The sequence below is a fragment of the Hydra vulgaris genome, chromosome 08, assembly GCF_038396675.1.
Source record: "Hydra vulgaris chromosome 08, alternate assembly HydraT2T_AEP".
In the NCBI taxonomy this organism is placed as follows: Eukaryota; Metazoa; Cnidaria; class Hydrozoa; order Anthoathecata; family Hydridae; genus Hydra; species Hydra vulgaris.
In genome coordinates this window covers 27,601,924-27,622,500 of record NC_088927.1, presented here as the reverse complement: position 1 = coordinate 27,622,500, position 20,577 = coordinate 27,601,924, and the positions used below count along the sequence as shown (strand labels likewise).

Below are 20,577 nucleotides of genomic sequence, written 5' to 3'. Positions count from 1 at the left end.
AAAATCATTATCATTGATAACGATTTAAAAAATTTTTTAAATCATTAAAAAATCTTTATCAAAGATAATGATTTTTATTAGATATTTTTGATTAGTAATAAACTTGATATTTTAAAAGCAAAAATATATTTTACAATAAACAACAGTATACATTTTTTAAAGTATCAATTTATAAAATAAAATATACTAATAAGCTATTTTGCAGCTAAATTGACAGAAAAAATTGATTATAATTCTGTTAGTGGCAAATAATTAAAATGAAGATTCCTGAGTTAGATTAACTTTTTTAAATCGTTATATAATTTAAAAATTTTGTAAAAAATTATCTTTTAGTTGCACTTCACGATACCATTATCACGTCACGTGTCAAGATGAAGACTATTACGAAACTTGCTTAACAGGTGAAGGAGGGTGTGCTACTAATTTATTATCAAAAACAGTAGTCTGTAGTTCAAAAGATGTAAGAATATCCCTGGGGCATTCTTGTTCATGTGAAATTCTCCGAGATTCTATATTTTCTGATTTTATTTGAAATAATATAAATAGGATATGGCACTTAATAACAATAAAATGGCACACCTAATATTGTATTTACATTATCAGATTTTTATTATACGTGATTTTATTATATGTGATATAACACCGTTTTATGTTTTAAAGAAAAAGGCTATGTTTTAAAGAAAAGACCATGCGAAAATGTTTTACAATACCTTTAATTTTGATCAGGGCATGCAAAATCGTTACAATACTGTCGTATTGCAGTACCGGTATTTAGATGTACAATGAAAATTAGTATTACCGTTATTTTTCTCTAAAAATCGGTATTTTTAATTTACATTTTTAATAATTACTTAGTGTTTAAAAATAATGAATTTAAAGTAATGATTTGGACAACTTTTACAGATTCAACATCAATCATGTATAGCATATTGGATACAACTAGCCATACTTAAAGTTTTCTCCAAAAGACGGTTCTGCTATGGAGCATAAGTAAAAACAATCCAATATAAAAAAAATATATATATAAAATTACACAGGTCAACAAAAAAAATTTTTTTTTTCTGGTGCCGAGCAAACAATTTGTTTCTTGTATAGCATTTCTCATTTTTATTTCAAATACGCAACTCATTTTTCACCATCACGTCAAGTCGTGAAGATATTTGGGTTCAAATCTTTGGGGTAAGCATTTGGGTTAAAATCCCTAATATTTTCAAAAAAAATTATCTAAAAGTATGTCAACCTGGTTCTCAAAAAAAGAGTATTTTTCGCTTAGAAAAAATTTTGTTAAAATTTTTAAAGAGTCTTAAGCATTTTTTCACATAATTTTTTAAAATGAATTTAAAGAAAAAAATATATATATTTATATTTTGTAAAACATCCTTGAAAATACGCTTTTTTTGAGACCCAGATTGACATACTTTGTTCTTGAAATAAAAAAGAGGTGAAGTATATATTAATAATAAATTAATATATTCTTTGCCGATTTATTACAGCTAATTATTGTAGTTATTTAGAACACTTAAAAGAATTCTACTTCGAAGGATATCATTCAACGAATTGAACAAAATGAATACAATCCAACAGTCGTTGATCAAAAACCACACACACACACACAAACTTTGAAAGTTTGCAATCCCGGATTTCCGGATAATGCAAAAATTGGAAAATTTGCATTTCGGAATGCAAAAATTGCAATCCCAGATTTTCAGGATAACAATCCCTGCTTTCAATATTATTTTTAAAATTTTTTTTTTTAATCTCGGGATGGAAATTTTCCGGGAATTATTCCGGGATTCTAAATAGATATAATATAATATCTAAATATATTACCTAGAATAAAAAATACATTTTTAACAAAATGCCTTCATTAAAAGCAATTTACATTGCTGAAAGGAATGCATGTTGATTTAAAATGTTAATTTACGTTAGGTAAATTATTTAGGAATAAGAAAATACGTTATGTTTTATGTGTTTTAAAAAATATGATAAGAAAACTTCATATCTAATTGGCTGCGTCAGTTATAAGTTTCTCATAAATACCTAAAGGATTACTTACAAACTTAAGTACCATTTCAGGTTCTTTAGTCAAATCCAGTGTATCAAACTCGATTGATACTCATATTAAAGCAGGAATGGAAGCAATTAATCTTTCGAGCAACTCAGCCAAAAATTTTTTACATTTAAATAAATAAGATACTGTATTTGTTTCTTCCTCTATTTGAAAGGAACTTCAACCGTTAAGGATGTATTGCAGAAATCCACTCATATAAGTTGGGCATTTGTGCATGTAAACCATTAAAACTGTACACATTTTATTGCTTGTGTTATTGCTACACACATAAAAAAAGATAAAAACTTCTACCTTAAGGTAGGCTATGTTGGTTGAAAATAGTATATAGTTTTCTTTAAAGGAAGAAAGTTATACCTTACTAAGGGTGTATCACATATCCTACCCAAAGGTAGAAATATGTGACATTTTTAATTTGCATAAAATTAATAGCGATGCACAATGGCCCAGGTGGTGGACAAAATCTAAAACAAAAAAAATTATTATATTAAAAACCATATAACAAAATAAATTAGTAATTTACAATTACACTATTTTATAATTATAATCTTCTCTTCCACTTGACATGAACTGGTATTGTGGTTTATCCTCCTCCAGCTAATTCCCATATAGTGGCCACATACCAAGGCTCGCGAAGACGAGTTCAGCTCACTAATGAGCATCATTACCCGCTTTGCAGACCATGATTAAAGTACAAGTTCAGTTCACTAAAGAGCACCCAATGACCAAGAGTTAGTGAGTTTAGGAAGCACGAAGAGAGTTAGAGCGAAAGTAAGAAAAAGTCATTATTAATAAATCTTTTTTATTTTTAAAATCAGCTAAGATTGCTTGTGGTTTGTATTTTATTTTTTAACCTTTTTTTAATAATTTTTTTTGAAATATAAGTGTGAAATAAAACTTTACACCATTATTTTTTTTATAAATATTATAAAAATATACTACAAAAGAAGGAGGATGAGGGTGGCAAAGCAAGTGAAATATTTGTTACTATATGTTATTTTACTTTTATATTTCTATCCTTTAAAGTAAAAATTTCTATCCTTTAAAATCAAAAAAAAAAATTTCGTTCTTTTAATTAGAAAAAACTCCGTTACTTTAACAAGTCTAAGAAGCTCGATTTTATTACAAAAGCCTTGACAAATGCATTGTTAAATATCGTAACTCATTGTAAAGACTAAAATGTAGAAAACAATGTTTATAAAAATAAATTTATAGCAAAAATATTTGCTAAAAAGTATTATTTTATTAAAAAATATTTGCTAAAAAGTATTATTTTATTAAAAAATATTTGCTAAAAAGTATTATTTTATTAAAAAATATATTTTCTGTTTTAAAAAGTGGAAAATAATTTTAAACTTTTTAGTTTAAATTTAATGGTGCAGTAAACTAATAAAACGAAAAGAAATAAACTTAAAAAAAATTAATGCTACAAACTTTAAAAATAAAAATGCACACTTACTTCAGAAAAAATGAAAGTTTATCACTAGATTTGAAACTCTATTATCGATATTATTACATATTAGATTTGAAATATATAGAAAATATAAATAATTTTATAGATTTGAAACTCTATTTTTGATGTTATTTTATGTCCACGACGTTTTGATTAAGTCTGTAGATTATTTATCATCTCTTTATATAAATATATATTTTTTTATTTTTAATCTATTGGCCGCACATTCTGGATGAATAATATTACAACGTTTTTATTATTATAAAGTCTACTGAGTTCAAAAGATACTATGCAAATAATCAACCGGCATTCATCATTTGTCATTATTTTCATTTTAACTTACCTGTTTGTAAACACTATATTCATCAAAAGCAGCTTTGCATCTAAACGTCAGTTTGGCTTATTCCTTAGCATTATTATTAGGACAGTAGTTTGTATACCACATAGCTTTTTAAGAGTGTGTTATAGAAGATCTTTTAGTAGTATTTGTACTGAATAGCCATCTATTTGAATGTTCTTGGGATCGCATTTAGGTTTTGAAGATCTTATGCCATAATATAAAGGATATGTGTGGCAGCCGCTTTTTTCAGCACCATTTCTTAGAAGCTGGTATGTTGATTTTGATATATCACCATTAGTAATTAATGCTAAAGTTTCATCAGGTGAATATATCTAACCAGGTTTAATGGGGTTTTTATTTCAAATTTCAGTAATTTTTGTATCAGTTTTGTAATTAAAATTACTTCTTAGTTTCAATTTTTTTGCATGAAGTAATTTATGGCTAAATAAAACATTAAGAACATTGTTAAGCTTATTCATCTTGTTTTGTTACAAGATTTTTCAAAAAAGCAACATGGTTTCCCAATTTCATTAACTGATGATGTAGCATTTAATAAACCGCAGGTGTATTGAAAATCTTGAGCTAGCAAATTTTAACTATTTCTCTTAAAATAAGTATTTTCATTGTTTGCATGAATTAAAAAGAAGTGATTAATACGCAGTGAGACAGAATAAATTAGGCGGAGGGAATAATCTGCTATAGTATTTCATCCTAATGTGTAAAACATTAAAGTGAAACTAGTTTTACATCTATTTTTTGTTTTGTTTCCATGTTCATGTTGTAAGATAATGATCATATAAATATCGTTTACTAATTTTAGTGGGTTAAAAAAATCAGGCGAATGGAATAAACTACCACAGAGCTCAAAAATATTCAGTTTAGTCAGACCATAATTGAACAAGTTTGGGTTGTATTGGGTGAGTAGCCATGGAGCAGAGGTAGCGCACTTGCCTCAGACAGAAAGGATCCGTGGTTCAAAGCCCACCTCTGGGCAAGTTTGGCAACATTGGTTAGTTAGGAGGCGTGAACTTTCCATTAAATGCTCATCCGCGATGCTCTGTGATAAAACCGCAACAACATCCTGGGGCATCTAAATGAAAATAAAACTATTGTTGTTTGGTAAAGATAAATATTTAGTTGGTTGCTTCTATAGGCCAAGTGATTTTATTGATATAGCTTTGTTTGATTTAGTTTTTATAGAAGCAAGAAATTATGTTGATAAAAAAGGGTTTAAAGATGTTTTAAATATGTGATTTCAATTTTCCCTCAATAAATTTGTCTAATGAAAATGTATCTTCTATTAATAACAATTCAGGGATTAAACATATTTTCAGTAACACATTAAATCACACTTTTCTATATCAGCATGTAAACACTTCAACTTTCCAAGTCTCAAATGAAATGGCAGTTAATATGTTGGATTTGATTTTTACGAGTGAATCCGGAAATGTATGTGCAATAGATACGCAGTTGGCACGCGGTAATCCCACTAAAGGCCATTTGATAATATTTTTTCATTTTTTTCTTAAAATTAAAATAAAACTTCAACCTAGGAACTGTAATAAATTTGTTCACAAAAAAATTGATTATGAAAAAATTTCTCAATTTATTTCAAATATTGACTGGGTACAACTTTACAAAAATGTGCCAGTTCAGGACATGTATAATGAATTGATTTATTACTCCAGCATTGCAAGCAATTTATTTGTTCCCACTATTGATGTTTCACAAATTAGAATGAGGAAACTTCTTCGATAAATAAAGAACTTGAATCCCTGATTAGGAAAAAGAAAAATTTGAGATATAGAAACTGTGCTCAAAAATGGAAACATGCTAATTTGAGTAAAGATTATAAAATACAATGTCTCATTGTAAAATCTGAAGTAAAGTGTTCTCGAATGACTTATGAACAAGGCTAAGTAAAAAAGCAAACCAAAATCCAAAATTGCTATATAAATATATTAACAACCAGTTATTGGTGAAAAATTTAATAAAAGCTTTGCGAAAAGACGATGGATATATTTCACAGGATCAAGTTGAAATTGCTAATATTTTAAACAAATATTTTCAAGATGTATTTGTTACTGAACCTGACGGTGCTCTTTCTAAGTTTGAATCAAAAATTAACAATTATGCTACAAATTTTTCTGATCTATCTCCTGACGAAATCGATTATAATGATGTTTTGAAGAGTCTTCAGAGACTTAACAAAAAAAAGCCTTCGGACCTGATAAACTCCATTCTGCCATGCTAAAGAATGCTTCAGCAGCGTTCGCACTTCTTTTAACAATATTCTTCAGAGAATCATTAGCTTCAAGTCAACTCCTAATTCAATTTAGATCTGCAAATATAACTCCTCTATTCAATAAAGGTAACAAAGCAGTTGCAGCTAATTATAGACCAGTTTCCCTCACTTCAGTTGTGTGCGAAATATAGAAGGTATTATTCTAAACAAAATTGAAACTTATATTAAAAAAATAATTTGTTAACAGAGGATCAGCACGGATTCATTAAGAACAAATCATGCACAACAAATCAATTGGAAACAATTGATTTTATAACATTAAACATTAAAAATCAAATTCCCGTTGATATTGTTTTACTAGATTTTGCAAAGGCGTTTAGCACAGTTCCTTATAACAGAATGTTATCAAAACTAAGAGCTTATGGTATTGATGGATTAGTACTTAAATGGATTGCATCTTTTCTTACAAATTTTTAATAAAATTGCAAATACACGGAACTTACTACCGATTTGAAGTTGTAACAGCAAAGTCAGTTAATTGTTTTGAAAGAGCTCTTGATTGCTGGCTAAGTAGCAATCAAACATGACTGCTGTCATGGTGTGAGCAATTTCACACTCACTGGATATGTCAAACACAGCATTAACCACTATTACTATATATATATATATATATATATATATATATATATATATATATATATATATATATATATATATATATATATATATATATTTAGACAACTTTAAAATGTATTCTACACAATAAAATGCTCAATGTTCTTAAAAGAACAGAGGAATTATATATTAGTAGAAAATCACTTAACAAAAATTTTTTTCATTTTACGCTGTATTTCATCAACAAAGATTCATCTGAAATCTTTTTTTCTGATTCTGGTTTCTGATGAATCTTTGTTAATGAAACACAGCGCAAAATGAAAAATATTTTTGTTAAGTGATTTTCTACTAATATATATATATATATATATATATATATATATATATATATATATATATATATATATATATATATATATATATATATATATATATATATATATATATATATATATATATATATATATATATATATATATATATATATATATTTATATATATATATATATATATATATATATATATATATATATATATATATATATATATATATATATATATATATATATATATATATAATTGTGTGTTATGGTTGAAGCGTAATAAGTTGAAGCTTATGGTTGAAGCGTAATAACTAAATCATGGGCTTTCGAATAAGCTATGGCGAATTTGTACTTGATTACAAATAAATTTTTACTGAAGTACTTGTTTAATAATTGTTAAGTAATTAAAAGCTATGTAAGTTGTGAAAAGCATTACATTACACAAAAACTAGCAAAAGTAGGTATAATGTATGGTATAATCCCATAAAAACTGTTTTCATAAAAGTTACATAGTATATAACAAACACAGAATTTTTCAAAATATTCTCAATTAAAATTATCTACGTACAAAAGCATATTTGTAATCTTGTAGTTTGTAATTTTTGGCTAAATAAATTTGGGATCTGAGTAACACAAATAAAACTCATTGAAGTTTATCAATTCAAAGTTAACATTTTCAAAGATAAAATAAGTTAAAATTTTTCTGGTTGATGTCATAATGAAAAATATTTTGATAAAAAGGTATAATGTCATAATAAACTCTTTTGAAATTTCGTCTAACTTTGTTAAAAAGACCATACTTGTAAACTGAATAAGTTCTTGTTGAAATCTCTTATAATCAATTGTAAAACTATTTTTTGTGCAGTAGTTCATGGAAGATAGCAATAAATAATTTTTAGATGGATGTTTGCAAGTTACACACTCGGATGGATAAAGAGAATAATTTTCTTTGCATGGGGACTTTAATTCAGTAAAATGACTTGAAAGCCAATTAACATCCTCCGTTCATAGATTGTTTCTATAGCCTCTGTTGCATTTGTTTGATTTTGAGCACGTATAAGTCAAGGTGAGCAGAAAAGAAGCTTTTGAGAGAACAAAAAAAAATATTGTAAGTATTTGAATCATCGTGATTAGTTATAAGAATAAATGAAGCTAAATTTATACCTCGATCATTCAAAATCATATAATCATATAATCAATAACCTAACTTGTAGCAAAATATTCCACTTACAAATGAAAACGGCCAAAACCAAAACTTTTTATAAAAAGACACTTTCATAATAAGACACTGAATATTTGCTTTTTCAATTCTTATGATATTCTTTCAAATAATATTGTTTGTTTAGTCAATTTATTTCAACAATCATTTTTTACTGATATCATTTTTATGTCGTTGAGTCATTAATTATAGCTATCTTTTAGAACTGCAACGCGACCATTTAAATATTAGAAGTTTTTGAAAAAGAAGATACTATATATATTAATTGAAAAATTGAAGTTTTGAAAACATAGTAAAATAGAATGAAATAGAGAATATAATCAAAATAGTTTTTTTGCTTTTAATTTTTTTGAAATAAAAAAAACATTTTGCAAATATTTTTGGAGAGAGAACTTTTCTGGAAAAGAAAATAAAATAACTTTTTTATAAATTGCTAAGTTTAAAATTATCAAATTAAATTTGGAATCACTGAACTTGAAACGAACCCTTGTATATATTTTTTACCGCTAAATGTGTTATTTTAACAGGAGGAAAAAAAATAATTTCTAGGAGGAAAAAAATAATTTTTGAACTCATCTCAAGGCTTTGAAAGCAGATAAATGATAGTGCTTAAAGACCAAATCTTAAATTATCCACGAATCTTTAAAGTCCCGGAACTTCTTTGTAGACAAACGTTTAGAGTCTTAAACATCCATTCTAAATTGTTTTACTTTGAAAAATTTTTTTTACAATTTTCTCTAATTGTTTATTTTAGGTTTTAACAAATATCTTTTATTGGCTTTTAGAGTTCAATAAAGAAGTGAGTGATTTTATATTAAGTAGATTATTTCACAAATATTCTGTAAATTTGAATGTGCAATATTACCGAATACCGAATATTACTGAATATCATTGTATGTTTATATGGAAACTAAGCCTTATACCTTCAAGTTGTTAAAACCAAAAAAAAATTCTTCTCGTGTTTGACGAAAAATTGAATGGCTCCTTTAGTTTCCGGGATTACCTTTTTTTATATACGGGTACAAGCTCAAAAAACTTTTAAGTTAGATCAGGGGCGCCCAAAGCATTTTTTGGTCTTTGAGATAGAAAACTTCCAGACATGGAGCAAACTCCAAACATTTTTATGTTTGGAGTTTGATCGATGTCAAAAATTGCGATGATTGGAGCTTGGGAACAAAAAGCCCCAAAAATTAAGCCCCACCTGCCCCAAACATGAGAGCAACAAGTTGATGAAATATATTTTGTATTATTTTCAACTAAAATTATATTCATTGCTAAATTTTAAATTTCATAGTAAAATATTTTAGCGTTTAAAAATTATGACCATATAAAGTTTAAACCCCCTCGATTTGAGGGGGTTGCAAATGTTATACTGTCATAATTTTTGATCTCTGAAAGATAATACTATGAAACTTAAAATTTATCGATGAGTATAAGTCTAGTTGAAAATAATACAAAAAATATTTCATTAACTTGTTGCTCTCACGTTTGGGGCAGGTGGGGCTAAATTTTTAGGGCTTTTTTGTTCCCAAGTTCCAATCATCGCAATTTTTTGCAAAGCATCCTTATTTGATATAAGTGTAAACATATAAATGTTTGCAGTTTTTTCTATGTCTGGAAGTTTGCTATCTTAAAGACCAAAAATTGCTTTGGGCACCCCTGAGTTAGATGCAATAATAAGTTACGTTATTAAAAAAATAGAAGACTTTTAAGTTAGATGCAATAATAAGTTAGGTTGTTAAAAAAATAGAAGACATTGAATTAAAATTAAAACTACAACTTTTTATATATTTAAGAAAAGATGAAAGACATAAAAGTGTTTCATGAGCACCTGCTTTATTTAAATAGGTAAAAACTTTGAGTTTACTGATCCAACAGGATTTCACAAAAATGAAACTTGGCCCACCAGCAAAAATTATCAGCGCTTGTAGTCTTGAAGCTCAAAAAATACAAAGGGCAACATATCCTGGAATTAAGTAGCCAAGAGTTAAGTTTGACCACAGCAATAAAAATAAGGAATAAAGAAAAAAGGAAATTAGCTTTCGTCGTTAAAGAACTTTTCGATTTGATCTCCAAAATGATGTATTATTTTGAACAAGACATGAAAGTCATTTTTAAAGTAACCTGCATTATTGCCAGCAAAAAAAGCAATCATGTGAAACAAAATCTACTGAAGTAAATAACAAACACATTAACATGAAAAGAAATTAACAAAGAACATTTTACCTTTGGGTTATTGCCAGTTTATGTCTATATTAGAATTTTTTTGAATTGGTTTTTTTAATTGACGCACCCAAACAACAAACTCATAATACAATTGGTAGAAACTCTGCTCATAATTTCAATGAATAGCATGTCCTAAAACTAAGAATATTAAAATGAATTCTGAATTATTCAAACTTATTAAAAAACAAATTGTTTAAGCGACTTCAAGATGCAGTTCTTAACTCACAAAAATTTGTCCCAAGCAGTAAAAAATTGGAAACTTTAATAATTTAACTAAACTTTAAGATATTCAGCACTATTAAAGTTTTAGGTGTGAGTTAGGACAAAGAAAAAAAAATGAGATAACCGTTTTTGATGCTTGTAGTTCATTAGATGGTCCATCATTAAACAAATGTCTGTATGCAGGACCATTATTGACAAAAAAATTGCTATAAAAAATTCTTGATACTTTTATATATAAATACCAAAATATTTTAAAAAGTACTCTTTTCATAAACACATAAGATGTGTATCAGATACACTATTATATATTACCTTATGTAATAAGCTTCATATTCATTTTCAGAAGAATTTAAAAGTATAAAAATATGTCTTCAAAAGATAAAATAACTTCTTTTATTTTTTTCTTGAATGAAAGATAATTCCATTCATGAGAAAAATCAAAATTTTTCAAAACTATTTTGTTCCAAAGAAAAGCTCCTCGAAACGAAATACATGATTTTTCAAAAATTAGTTAGAGAAAAAGGTTGCCGAATTAGATTTTCATTTCTTAAGTTATATTTATTTTTATCTTTGAAGGTATATAGATTATGAAAAGAAACAGGTGATGCGTTGGTTTTACATTTGTACATAAAACAAATTATATTAAAATATTCAGCTGATAAATATTAAGAATTTTCACTTGAAATAATTATGAATTGGCATTAGCAAATTGATCTTTACAATTGATTAGACGAGCAACATGCTTCTGCTGAGAATAAAGTGGTAGCAGTTTAGATTTATTGGTGTTACCTCAGGCAATATTTGCACAATTCATATGGTAATGGATTAAAGAGAAATATAATTGTATTAAACTGTGTTTATTTAAAGCAATTCTAGCTTTGTACATTACTCCTATATTTCAAGCAATTTTGTTGCACAAAAAATTAATGTGATACTTCCAACTAAGGTTTTCATCAATATTGATCCTAAAAAGTTTGTGGTTAGTTCTCTTTTTATTTGAACTTTCTTAATAAAAAGTAAGGGCATGACAGGAGGCAGTAGCTTTTTTTTAAAGTTTGATGAAAAGGTATCCATTTAGTTTTCTCAACATTTAGTGACAGCTTATTCATTTTAAACCAGTCAGAAACTTTTGTTAATTCAATGTTCATATTTTGGAATAATGTTGTTATGTTGTTATGAGATAAAAAGAGATTAGTATCATCGGCAAACATGACCGTTATTAAATTTGAAGCTTTAGGAAGATCATACATGTAAATTAGAAATGTTGGCTTCAAGATGCATGTTTTAACTTATGAAAAATTGAATCATACATAAAAAATTAGAAACTTTAATAAATGAACAAAACTTTAAAACATTATCACCACAAATATTTTTGATTTGAGTTGGGACAAAGAAAAAGAAACTATAACAACTGATGTGAAAAAGTTCTCAATTGAAAGCGTAACTACTCCAATAAAACGAGATATACGTTGAGTCATAGTCAACATCTTTGATTCACTTGGTATAATAAATCCAGTAATAGTAAAATGTAAAGTCTTTCTTTAAGAAATATGTATAGATAAATTAGAATAGGACATTAAACTAGATGGTAAATTGTTAAATTATGTGGGAAACCATTATTGATGGCTTTCATTACTCTCATAACATCATTATTTCAAGATGGTACATTATTCATAATGACAGCTCACTTTCAAATGTATTTTTACATTGGTTTATTGATGTCAGCTACAATGCTTACGGTTGTTGTATCTATTTAATATACTCTTTCCTTAATAAACAAAATTATTGTTTACTTTCTACAGCAAAACACAAAATTGTCCAAATAAAGACCATTTCCCGTTTAAAGTTAAGAACAGTATTATTGTTACCTAAAACAATGTCTATTGTTTTGAAAGAACTTTCTCCAATTTTTAAGTTTAATGGCTGGGCTGATTCTACTATTATTCTGCATTGGTTATATTTTATTTATCATTAATAAATGGAAATACGTCGACTCGAAAATAATCCAACAGGAATCGTTTCACAAGGTACAACCCTAGCAAATTTACACAATTGTAAGCTTCGGTTTAATGGACCTTCATTTTTGTGTAACTATCCTAATAATTGGCCAAAGTTTGATATAGCAAATCAACCTTTGATTATTTTTAGTTGAAATTATAACCAATACTATTGCAAATAATGCATCTATTAATTCAAACATAATTGACATTAAAAAGCTGAATAGTTTTACATATCTATTACGTGTATAAAGCTTTTAGTATTACAGTTTCTTAAAAACCTTAATTAAATAAAACAAAAGAAAATTAAAAAATATCCCCAATAGATTTGACAGAAATGGATGTTGCATTAAAAATTTTGGATTCAATGTACCCAACTATCACAAATACAAAAATTATCTAACACGATTTGAATTTACGAAACAATAACAGTATTAAACATTGTTGTAGGCTTTTAGAAAATACTCTAATATCATTAACTTTTACCCTGAACAGATTTAATGATAATCGCGCCTCTAAATTTACAAGTGTGAACCATGCAGGCCGATAAATTAAAAGTATACATGAAGGCAATAATTTATCTAAAGTTTGAATTTTTCCATATACATGCTTTTCTACATGCTCTTTGTTTTTAGATTTGGTTCTAGATGTTAGCTGAATCTTGCATCCGCAGTTTAAGGCGAGCCATAGAAAAAAGAGAAACTCCAAAAGAAATAACCTCTGGCAATGGTACAAAATTAACATCAAAAACCACTCATAATTTTATATCATCTTGTGGTATAATGCGACAATCTGCGAACGATTAATTGTATCAACAAAACAATGCCTTCAAAAAGCAATAAAAATGCATGCCTTACCAACACTTCTTTGTTATGTTAAATATATTTATGCAAAGCATACATAATCTTTTGCTATTTTCTCTTGTACCACTTCATATGAGTTTGTTATAAAACGTATATATTATATTAGCAGTTGTTGTTTTATTATATTAAAAGCAGAAAATTTACTACGCGAGATATTATTGAAATATAACCTAGATTAAATTGTATTTAAGTAATACAACACATGCAGTTCAAGTAATACAAAAACATGCAGTTAAAAATTCCACTAAAAGAAATAAAGGGAGCAAAAGGTGAAACCACTCGAAATTCAAATAACATGATACCGAAAAACATATGATATCTAAAACAAAAATTTTTAAATTGCATTTGCGAAAGAAGATAATGGTCTTTTGACTGCTTGTGATTTAAAAACAACTGAAACATTCATTATGACAAGTGAAGATTTTACAAATGAAGATGTCCTTTTACGATTAAAATTTTTTGAAGAATACAAGTTAAGTGTTGCTGATAATTTACATTCAGCTATTTTAAAGAACTGTGGATCAGTTTTCGCTATTTTACTTATGTATATTTTCAAAGATTTGATTGAAACTGGCAAACTGCCAGTGCAATTTAGATCAGCAAATATCGCTACTAAATAGACAAAACAAACTACCAACCCGTATCACTCACTTCAATTTTCATGTAAAATAACCGAAGGCAAAATTAGATGTAAGCTTTCAACTTTTTAGTATAAGTTCAAACAAATAGTCAAGCAACAGCACGATTTTGACAATTCAATGAATTGAAGCCTTTTTAAAAGCAGGAAACTAAAGAGTTGTGATAGGTGATAGTGTATTCTCGAGGGCAGATATAACCAGTGGTGTGCCACAGGAGTCCGTAATTGGACCAGTCTTGTTTGTGCTATTTATAAAGAATCTGTTTGAAACTCTTAATTCCTTTAAGTGGACTCAAGAATGGCTTGTGAAATTTAACTTTTTGAAATGTATGGTCATGGACTTTGGCTGAAATAGCAAAATTTAGAAACAATCAAAAAAATTAGTTTTTAATAAACTCAAGCGCTATAAATATGTCAAAGAAATCACTAAGAAGAATGTCGTAAAAACTTTTTTTTAACAGATCAGCCAACTTATGGAATAGCTTGCTACGCGAGTTGGTTAAAGCACAATCAGTTAACAGTTTTAAAGCAGATCTTGGTTGCTGGATGAGCAGCAATCAAGCAAATCAGCTTTCATAGTGTGTTAATACCACACTAACACCATTTAAAGCAATTACTAATACTAATAATAAACCCAAGAACATTTTGAAGAAACATATTTATGTCTTTACTAAAATGAACTCAAAAACTCATGCATTAAAAGAAATAACAAAGAAGATTACACAACCGTTTTGCAATAATCACTTTAGGTGTGGAGTGTTAGTTGATTTCGGAAAAGCGCTTAATTCAATTGAGCTCACTGTTCTTCTTGACAAACTGCAACACTACGGTGGTAGAGGTATTACTTTTCTTTGGAACCATTGTAATACATTGCAATTTGTCTTGATAAATAGCATACACTTGGCGCTAGGTAAATCTTATAAAGGTGTTCTACAAGGCTCTATATCTGATTTACAAGCCTGTACGTTTTTGTTTTTTTATTATTGTTTCAATAAAATTTTCAATTACCTACCACTTTCTGACACAATGACGCTAACTTGCCTTTTATTAGTTGGTCGCTTGCAAAATTTCACAAAAATATGATTTATGATTTAGTTAACATTGTTTAGTGACTTCGCTAAATTATCCTTTTATTCTAAAAAAGCTAATATTATTATAATTACATCTAAGCAAAAAAAAATAAACACGCAGCTAAGTTTTTCAAATAAGTGGCTAGAACACAAATCCTTTAATATCTTAAAGTCAAAATAGGTTCTAATTTATTATTTGTATAACATTTTGAAAACTTAGGATTGAAATGATGTCGTATTTCAATAACAAAACTGCTTAATATGTGCTTTTCAATCTCATCTCAGATATGCTAGATATGCTTGGAAACAATCTGAGTGGTGTATTTTTTTAAGGCTAACTCACCTCCAAAAATAATATTTACTTCCTGAAGAACTTTTTTAAACTCAATCACCCTCATTTTTTATCCGAAGTTCTTGAAATATGTAAGCATATTCAACTTTCAAGTTTGTTAGGAACAAGCATACTATATTATATATTAAATAAATTGTCTACCACAGACGTTCACAAATATTTTATAGAGGAAGTTGTAAAATATAAATATTGTATAACTCATTACGGCTACTGCTTCATACAACGCTAAAAGATAAAAAATCAAAAAATTTTCCGTCTCAATTAAAAACACGCTCAAAATTTAAAACTGATCTGTTTTACTGTTGTTCAGAAAAGTATTCTTTATAAATCTAATATCTTTCTATAATATATTATTTATCAACTTTGAGCTTGAGCTCAAAAAAAAAATTAAAAAAAAAATGATAAATATAATTCTATTTTCACCATTTTTTTTTAAATTTAATTTATTCAAAATAAGTTTTACAATAAAAGAATTAATAGAAAGAATAATAAAAAAACACAAATAAAGTATTTTGCATGCTTTTTGTTTTAAATAGTATTTCTATACTTTTGGAAGTTTTGGAGTACAAGTTTTCAATATGTCCTTTCTATATTAGATTATCATCATTAAAAACGCCCAAAAATTTGTAACTGTTACTCTTTTAATTTGCATGTTATCTATAAAAAAAGCAGGCAAATTACTTGGTAGAAGATGTTTTTTGTAGTATGGATGAAAAAGAGACCATTTTTTTTTTCAATATTAAAAGAATGTTTATTTAATTTTATCCGTTCAAAAATTATAATTAATTATATGTTCGTAATATGAAATAGTCTCGTTATGTTATTACAAGATAACAAAAGTTCATGTCGTCAGCAAACATAATAGTCATTATCTAATATTGTTCAATTTTCGGTTGTGTTAAAATACTACTGTAAATCGAGTAAATCTAGTTAGAATAAAATTAAGGATTATTCTTTTGCATTTAACTAAGTATTAAGCCATACACAATCTTTTTATAAAAAGTAAAAAAATAATAATAATTTTCTTTTTGGCTGTTTTTGGTCAAACTATTCAATAGGAAGCATGTAAGTTTTGTTTTTTGAAATTCCAACAGCAAGTAATACTTTTGGGAGTTTTTTGTTAGCCTATTTTTCCTTTAATTTTTTTCTTCCTTAGTTACCATTTTTTATATTGGTTACTAAGGGTATTTCTCTTTTTATTTGACTTATTATACAGTTACTTTCTTCCCCTGTAAGCTTTTTTATTATGTAAAATCATGTTCATGACAAAAGGTTAGGATTTATGGTTAAAACGTAAACTCTTGTTTGACAACATGCTTAAGTTAAGTTGACTACGCAGTACTTCAAAAGTAGTTCTATAAAAGTTATGTTTATAAAAATTCAGCTTTAAATAATATAATGAGCAGAAATCACCATCAATATCATACATGTTTAAAATCATTTATCATAATGTTTAAAAACAGGCTAAAATTATTGTTTTTGTAAATTATAATATTTTACTATTTCCTAACATTAATTTATCTTTTATTATGATTCTGATATTATTGTCGCGTATTACTTCTTTTTTATTGTATTTAAAGTATATTTAAAAGGTTTTATTAAAAGAATAACATAAAAAAAGATCTACTTAACTTCGATTTCAAAAATCAAAGAAAAATTGTACAAAAAACATTTTATATAATTCTCTAACTATATTAAAATCCAAAGTGGTTTACCAATCTTTGTCTAGTTTCTCAGTTTTACAGCCAGTTTCAACTCAGTTTACAACAAAAGCTTCTTGTGATTGGTCTAGTAGTGAAACAGTGTTTTTTGAATCTTCTAATGACTGTTCTTAAAAAATAAAATTATCTGTTGCTCCGATCAAAATTTATAAAACATTGACAAATAAAGGTGCTGACAAAATAAATGCTAATTCAAACTTAATTAGTAATAGTCCTGTTACAAAAAACTCTGTTATCCATCTTGGTTTATCCCTTTTATCCATCTTGGTTTATCTCCTTCATCCATCTTAGTTTATCTCCTGTAACTCAAGGAGTTCATTTAGCTGCAAGCGGTTATAAGTTAATTGACGGAAAGTTGTTACATGAAAAACTTAAAGATGTTTCACTGTGTAGTCTTTGTAAAAAATCTTTTCTTAGTCTTCTAGAAAAGCCGTCACACAAATATGGACTTGCTGAAACACTTTTTTAAATGCTCAAGCTGTTCAAAAGAAAGTTCATTTAAAACTAGTTCACGTGTCAAATTGCACCCTTCAAAATCTAAAAAACCATTTGATGTCAATGTTAGCTCTGTATATTCCAGTTTAACTATTGATCATGCTGGTCTTAAAAAATTTTGTGCTGATATGAATTTATCATCTATAAATACTTCAACAAAATTTTAAAATATCTCCATGCTAAATCAAAAGATAAAGCGGAGGAAATAATGAATCAAGCACGTCAACGTTTGCTAAAAATTACACAAATTTAAGATCCTGAAAATATTGAACTAATAAATGATGTTTTAGGTGGAATGATTGCTCGAGTAGCTGTTACAGTTGATGGAACATTGCAAAGTCGCAGACATGCTTCAAAAATTGGTGTTATTTTTGTTATTTCTGTGCGGATAGCCAATGTTCTTAATGCCATTGTCAAGAGTTTGGTATGTCATACATGCATGAAACAAAAAAACAAACTTGGTGTTGGTACTGAATTGTTTAATGAGTGGTATGTAATACACAAAAGTGTTTGCTTGGTTAACCACAAAGGTTCAGCAGATAGCATGGAGAGCGATGATGCTTGTGAGATTTCTTTGCGGTCAGTGGAAGTAGGTGCACTTAAGTATGTTAAGTTTGTTGGAGACGGAGACACAGGCAGTTTTTGAAAAATTAGAAATTGATGTAGTGAAGTTTTTGGAAACGGATATGTAGTTGAAAAGGAGGAATATGTTGGACATGTTCAAAAGAGGATGGGTACTGATCTGAGGGAATTAAAAAGAAGAATAAAGGTCTCAAGTTGTCAGATGGAAAGACAGTTGGAGATTGCAATAGACTTACATATAAGATGATTTCTAAAATGCAAAATTATTATGGAGAAGCTATCCGTAACAGCAGTAGGAATCTGGATTTAATGCAAAAAGCTGAATGGGCTATTTTTAAACATATGATTCAGGACAATTCAAAATCTTTAGATGAACAATATTCTCTTTGTCCTAAGTATATTGATATTTGATGTACATATTGGAGAAACAAATCATAGTTTTGTAGTATTAAACAACTTCCAAATTCATTTGTTGACTTTTTAAGACCACTGTTCACAAATCTAACAAACAGTAAGCTTGTTAATTGCTGTTTTCTAGGTCTGACACAAAATCAAAATGAATCTGTGAATGGAGTTCTTTGGTCCAAAAGTTCTAAAACTAAGTTTTGCGGGCGAACCAAAGTTGAAATTGCAGTTTTAGAAACAGTGCAGCAGTTTAATGCTGATACAAAATTAATATTAGAACTTTTAAAATCTATTGGATTACCGATTTCCAGAAATATGGCTACTGCTGTCTGGTAACAAGGTAGTATTTGGATTAAATTTGTAGCAAAAAAAATACTTGGAAAAACTAGAACTAGGCGGCATAGGCTACAAACTCAAAAAATCTAAAATTGAGGAAACAGTTTATCTTGCAGGTAGTTTTGGATTGTCAACGGAACCAGAAGATTTGTCAGTAACAATTAGTAAAAGAAAAGCTGTTAAAAGACAAAAAAACCCTTTGTTTTTACCATGTGCTTCTGTTTTTACAGATGGAAATGTTAACGTAGTTTTGTTGATGAAAATGCCATTGAGTTTGTTTTCAAAGGCATTTAACATTTTTAAAAGTTTTTATTTTGCTTTTATCACGATGAAGTGTTTATATACAAATATTATATAGTGTATATATACAAAGATTAAATTTCTTTATTTATCTATTTTATATATTTAAAAAGTTGCTAAGATAAAACTTATTATGCAAATTTATTTTAATTCGTACCTTGATAAATTTATAAACATTTTTGGTGGTGATAATATATTCAAAAAGAAATCATTAATATATATATCTTCTATATAACATATATACATCTATATTTCAACATACTTTTTTTTAATGTAGAAATTATTATAAAAAAAAATTAATTCAAATATTATATGCTATTGCCTACTAACGGTGTATGCCAAACTCAATATTTTTGAACAGTTTATCATATATATCATGTTCTTGATTTCTTTTTTAATGAAACATGTATCAATAAGTATTCCGTCAAAGTTTCAATTTAAAAAGTTTTTAATAATAAAACACTGTTTTTCTTAGTTTAGACATTTTTGTGGGTAGCATCACTGTGCAGAAGACCCTGACTAAAGTATTTTCCCCTTTTGATTGAAATTTTGAAAATACATCCACATTGATATTTAGCATTGGATGTAGGAAGCAGATTTTCATTTTTTTGTAATAAATAATATTTATTTATAAAAGACCTGTTTGTAAGATATTACCATCTGGAACATAAATTTTCAAAAAAAAAAAAATCCTACATCCCATTTATAACCACATTATTGATTGCTGTATACAACTATTTTGAAAATAATCATAGCCAGTTTTAACCAATATTCTGCACAATATTTTGAGTTTTTACTTCTTTAAGCAACCCCCTGGTTCAATTTAAGATTTTTTTTTTTTAAATAGTTATAGTTCAAATATTTTTTAATCATCTCTGAAAATTTTATTGTCTAAAACATATTGTAAAAGATTTGGTAGACAATAAAAAAAAATGTTGTTATTTTCAGAATTATATTGTACAGCCACCTTAAAAGATGTTTTCCAATCATGTTATAGAGATCTTTTTTTACCATGTTGTAGACAATCTTTTTTGATCATGTTGTTAAGAACTTTTTTCGATCATATTGTAAAAAATCTTTTTCTGAAGATGCTATAAAGTTTTAACAA

General features: G+C 27.2%; 1 protein-coding gene across 3 annotated transcripts in view; it reads left to right on the top strand.

The window, feature by feature from the left end:
* The window catches only part of LOC136083718 (uncharacterized), a 59,924-nt gene that overhangs the window by 29,568 nt on the left and 9,779 nt on the right, over nt 1–20,577 (top strand). Inside the window, exon 3 of one of the 3 annotated variants that reach the window (XM_065803352.1) lies at nt 334–709. The exons of 1 other annotated variant lie outside the window; for it this stretch is intronic. In XM_065803352.1, coding sequence (XP_065659424.1) covers nt 334–532 — 199 coding nt within the window. In that variant the 3' untranslated portion in view covers nt 533–709. Of the gene's footprint in view, nt 1–333; nt 710–16,567; nt 16,696–20,577 lie in introns of those variants that run through there. One more of the 3 variants, XM_065803354.1, reaches the window with a different exon arrangement.